This window comes from Acomys russatus, chromosome 31, assembly GCF_903995435.1.
Source record: "Acomys russatus chromosome 31, mAcoRus1.1, whole genome shotgun sequence".
NCBI classification, from domain to species: Eukaryota; Metazoa; Chordata; class Mammalia; order Rodentia; family Muridae; genus Acomys; species Acomys russatus.
Window position 1 is genome coordinate 4,955,445 of NC_067167.1, and position 5,425 is coordinate 4,960,869.

A 5,425-nucleotide genomic window follows, 5' to 3' on the forward strand; every position below is an offset into this window, starting at 1 on the left:
CCACTTAACCCGTTGACATTTAAACACACACACATGCCCACATGCATACACGTACACACACATACACACTTGTACTCACATGTGCTCGCTTGCGTGCACACACACACATACGCATGCACGCACGCATGCACGCACGCATGCACGCACGCAAGCACGCACGGTCCCAGGCATGGTGTACAGGGAGCGAAGCTTGCACTGCAGGGTTTTCGCCTTGCCTTGGCCTCATCTCCCTCCATATTCCCCCCTTCCCTCTTGAGAATTGGATGGTTTATTCTCCACCACTGTGTTATAGAGAAAGCTCCATTAATTCTAGTCTCACAAGCTCCCACAGACAAGAGCTGGCCTAGACTGTCAGACAGGCCGTGGTTGCTGTGAGCCATCACGTGGGTGCTAGGACCAATCCCTGGGCCTTCTGCAAGAGCCACTGGTGCTCTAACCACAGAGCCATCTCTGCTGCCCCAGAACTCAATGTTTTGAAAGATGGTGGAGGTGTTAAGAGGGTGGAAGTTTGAGATATCCACTGGCCCTGGGGGGGGGGAGGGGGAGGACCAGGAGTGGAATGTTCAGGTTTGAAGCTAAGACTCAGCTTTCTCTGTTGAAGGTTCAGTGCCCCCAGCTGATGGTGCTATTTTGGGTTTCTGCGGACCGTCTGGAGGTGGGGACTAGCTGTGGCCTATCACAGGAAGCTTTGAAGGAAAGCCCTTCCCACAGCTTCTGCACAGGCCTCCTCCGCTGTGCTGTGGGGTGGGGTGTTAGTCAGGGCAAGATTAAAAAAAAAAAAAAAGGACATGAAGCTGGGAGGGAGGTGGAGTGTAATAGGTTTTTCTCCACCGACAAAATAAGCCAATTCAAGCCAAATTGAGAATGAAAAAAGGCACGTTCACCGGTCCCCAAAGAACGGGGCCAGGGAAACTGCTGTGCAGACAGGAAGACAGAGGGGGACAGAGATCCAGAGAGTGTATGCATGATGTAGGGAGAGAGAAATGCAGAGAGAGAGTGCGAGAATGAGAGAGAGAGAGAGAGAGAGAGAGAGAGAGAGAGAGAGAGAGAGAGAGAGGGAGAGAATGAGCACAAAACATCTGGATTATATAGAGAACAGCCTCCTCTGGGGCAAGCCCAGCCCTTGCACTGGAAAGTTCAGGGTAGAGGACAGCCAGGGAACTGAGGGGTGCTGGAAACAGGCACCTCAGTGGCTTGTCCTGTGTCTGAAACCCAACCAGGCGGCGAAGACGGAAAGATATGCATACTAAACATTTATAAATACGTACTAACCCTGTACATTTACCAATGTATATTATACATTGATCAAAACTGAGGTGGCAGGACCCAGCTGCATGCGGGTGGCACACGCTGGGGTCCTGTGCTAAATACAAAAGAGAAAGTGCTGAATAAAAGTTAGTATTAACAAAAATAGGAAACCTATTTCCAAAGCTCCAGGAGTTGTGGTCAAGGGTACACCCACTGAATGCCAAAGAACGTCTCGTCAGCATTGCGGGACGGCAGCAGAGGCAGGGTGAGGTTGGCACAGAGGACGTCCCCGTGGGCCAGGCGAGTTAGGCGCTGCAGTGCCATGGTGCAGTCCTGTCCGAAGCTCCGACGCAGCAAGCTGATACTGTGCCCCGAGGGGGAGCAGATGCCCACAGTCAGGGTGGCCCTGTGCAGCGTGGTGCTGCATTCGGAAGAGCAGTTGGCCAGCGTCACCTGGATATGCAGCCTGTAGATGCCATCACGATGGATGAGAAGTTGTCCCTTCTCCAAGCCTGGTCCCTGAATGAAGGATCTTCCCAGGGCTGGGCCGGCCACCCACTGCAGTGTGGGGTCCTTCCGAGGACCTGGGGGTCGAAGGTGAAGGAGATGAGAACCGGAGTTAGACAGACAGAAGGGATTTAGGGCAGGGGAGAGAGGTGGAGGGAGGAGAAAAAGGAAGAGAGAGGTAGATAGGCACACAAGATGCGGGGTGGGGCTGGGGGGTGGGGAGGGGGTGGGGGTAGAGGTGGTGGGGTGGTGGGGGTGACAGAGAGGCGGAGAAAGGTGGGTAGAGATGGAAAGAAAATGAGAGAGATGTGCAGAGAGAGAGAGAAACAGAGAGAGAGAAGAAAGAGAGAGAGAGAGAGAGAGAGAGAGAGAGAGAAAGAGAGAGAGAGAGAGAATGGGGAGAAGGGAGTGGGGACGTACACACACACACACACACACAAAAACCTCAGAGAGATGTAACTACATGTGTGAGAAGGACAAGCAGAGAGCCAGAGAGCCTTGGTGTGGTGACTACCTAGGGCTGTTGCAGCTCCCTTCTTCACTCTCCAGCTCCGAGCTGCCTCTGAGTCCCACCCAAGCTCCACTCCCTCCTGCTCTGTCCCCAACAATATCCTCCGCCCAGCTCAGAGGACCACCAGGGGGTTTGGGCCAGCATGACCACATTTCCTGGGCAAGGGAAAACTGGTCGTGGGCTGGACACGCGTTAGGCCACCTACCAGGATGAAGAAGGGCCCTACAAAGTCCCTTGTTCCTACCCTGGTGATGAGTCTGAGCACATCTGTCACTAATCATGTAGATGGTGTTAACTGAGGTGGGAGCACCCACCCTGAATGTGGGTGGCACCAGGCCACAGGCCAGGGGTCCTGGACTGAGTACCAAGGAGAAAGTGCCAGACACTAGCTTTCCTCTTGGCTGCTTCCTGACTGACGAAGGGTAGTAACCATCAGTCCCCGCCTCTTGCCACTTCTGTGACAGACCACAGCCTCCAACTGCTAGCTGAGCCGACAGAGACTCCTCCCTCCACTAAGTTGCTTTTGTTTTTATTTGGGTTTGTAATAGGATGATTGATCCAAATACCCTTTTTTCTTTTTGGTGTTTTTGGGGCAGGGTTTCTCTATGTAGCCCCTTTGTAGACCAGGATGACCTTGAACTCCCAGTGATCCACCTGCCTCTGCCTCCTGAGTGCTGGGATTAAGGGCATGCACCACCATGCCTGGCTCGATCTCAAATATCTTAATTAGCAATCAAAGCATCGTAAAGCCACTATCCAGAAAGGAAACTTACGAACAAATTACTGGAGCAGAGAGAGAGAAAGAGATTAATTAGTTATTGATTTGAGAGAGGGTCTAGCTACACAGCCTAGGGTACCCTCAAAATTCACAATGTCCCTGCCTCAGTCTGCTGAGTGCAAGAATTGACAAGTGTGCCAGCTTGCCCAGGCACAACGGATTCATTAAAGTTATGGTTGCTTGGTTATTAATATCAAGGCCCAAGGTCCTCTCTTAAGTACTAATAAGCAAACATCACTACTAGAAGTTGGCTTTTAAATTTTGAGACAAAAATCTTGCTTGTAGCTTGAGCTGACCTGAAACTTGCAACGCCCCTGCCTAGGCTCCCAGAATGACAGGTGTGCATCACCAAATCCAGTAGGGCCTCACTTCGGAGGTCAGATCCAAAGCCAGCACACTCCAAGTACCACCTTGGCTTAATGATCTTTGATTATTATTATTATTTTTTTTTCTTCAGCACTTGTGTTTTCCTTGGATTTGTTTGTGGAAGTGTCATGGAACCCAGACCTCCCTATCTGTTTTGAAAGTATTCTGCCACTGACAACCGCAGCCCCTCACTGGGGGGACCCTGAGTCTGAGCCAAGCCCCCAGCTCTTCATTGGCCTTTCACTGAGATATCCCCTGTTCACAGAGATGTGTAGAGAAAACAAAGAGCCGGCAGAGGCGCTTGTGCTGCTCTTGAGTTTTGTGAGGAAAGCAGAGGGTGAATGAAGTGGGATGGCCTTAGAATTAGGCCCTCATTTTCCTGTAGCATCTCTCATGCCAGGCGTGGTGGTGCACGCCTTTAATCCCAGCACTTGGGAGGCAGAGGCAGGCAGATCGCTGTGAGTTCGAGGCCAGCCTGGTCTACAAAAGTGAGTCCAGGCTAACGATTAGGAACTCTTGGCCATCCTGCTTACTCTGCTCCAGTGATGGGATGGCAGGTGTGCACCACACACGTAGCTTAAGTGGTGCTGGGATGGAGCTCAGGGCGTTTGTGAGTGCGAGGCGGGGGCCCCTACCCACTAAGCCAACATCCCATAGTAACCACTGAGCCAAACTTCCTCTGTAGCAGAGGTTGGCCTTGGACTCATGACCCTTCTGCTTCTGTTGCCCAAGTTTTGGAATGACAAGTGGACCAACAGCCTGCTCCTTGCGGTGCTGCTGGAAACTGGGAGCTTCCCAACTCAGGTCTAGCCGAGCCACTCCCTTCCTATGTTCTCCCTCTCCCTCCCTCCGTCTTTCTTGCTTCCAGCCCTCACCCAGCTGGATTCCTAGTCTTACCTGTGAAATTCAGTTGTAACTCAGCTATGTGGGCCTGGAAGAAAAGACCGGAAACCAGAGAAAGCACATTAGAGTTTGGGACTTTAGAGACTCTCCTGGTCCTTGCGTCTGCTGGCTTCTGTCCATCCTGCATCCCCGCTGGCCCACTTTGAGATTTTTTTTTTTGTTTGTTTTCATTGATCTTTCTTTGCTGTAAAGTTTTTATAGAGGCCGGCGCTTCGCCCAAACAATCTATTAGTTCGTTTTTCTGGAACCGGGACCTCGGGCCACCTTTCCCACCACTTCGGCCAAAGACACAGGTGGGAGGAGCCCCGCCTTTCAGCCCCGGGGGGCTCCGGATCCCCTCCACCGCTCCCAACAACGGTGCTACAGTCCCGGACATTTTGAGGAACGCCAGCCCCCCCGTCCCCCCCCGCACACACCCCTCCCTTGGCTCGTCCTAGCCACCTAAGGCGGCTTCTTTCCCAGCCCGGGATGCCCCATCTGTTCCCGGGGAGCGGGAACCTAGCCTCCCTGTTCGGCTTCTCCCATATTTTTGTCCGTCTCATCTTCCTCTTTTCGATCCATCTCATGCCTGATTTTGTCCCCTTTTTTGTGTCCTTTGCCTGCGCTCTAGCGCATCCTCCAAGTACGTCCTCCCTTTGCCCCTTCCGGTCCCCTCAAGCAGTTGGGCGCCGGAATGCGCCCCATCTCCTTCCTCTTCTCTCCTCCTCTCACCTCAGGTGGCTCCTGCTGCTGCTTCCTAAGGCCACAGTAGAGCAAACAGTAAATCGCCACCGCAAATGTTAAAATTCCGGTGAGGCGCAGGAACGCGGTCCAGCCCCTGCGTACCCAGGTACAAGGGCAACCTTCCTCCGGCATCCCTGCACTGATGGCGACGGCCGGCCAGAAGGTAGCAGGAAGCAGCAGTCTCCTCTGCAGAGCTTTTGAGGCTTCTGCTTGTCTTGACCTGCCCTTAGAACCCAGGGGATGTCCGACGCAGGGGAAGAACTGGGCCTCTTCACGGAGGAGAGGGAAATCCCCTGGAGCTTGTGGCACCCACTGCCACCCTACAGACAGGCCCGCCTCCGCCTGTCCCGCAGGCACAGAATCCTCTGTCCCAGCCCCTGCTGCTTCAG

At 53.2% G+C, this 5,425-nt stretch overlaps 1 protein-coding gene across 1 annotated transcript; it reads right to left on the reverse strand.

Annotated features, from left to right (window-relative positions):
* Positions 1-1,439: 1,439 nt before the first annotated feature.
* Cd70 (CD70 molecule) lies at positions 1,440-4,518 on the reverse strand. The gene is made up of 2 exons (XM_051139932.1): positions 4,308-4,518; positions 1,440-1,832 (listed from the first exon to the last, which is right to left on the reverse strand). The coding sequence occupies exons 1-2, from the start codon at positions 4,438-4,440 to the stop codon at positions 1,447-1,449; spliced, it is 519 nt and encodes a 172-aa protein (XP_050995889.1). The 5' UTR covers positions 4,441-4,518; the 3' UTR covers positions 1,440-1,446.
* Positions 4,519-5,425: the final 907 nt, after the last annotated feature.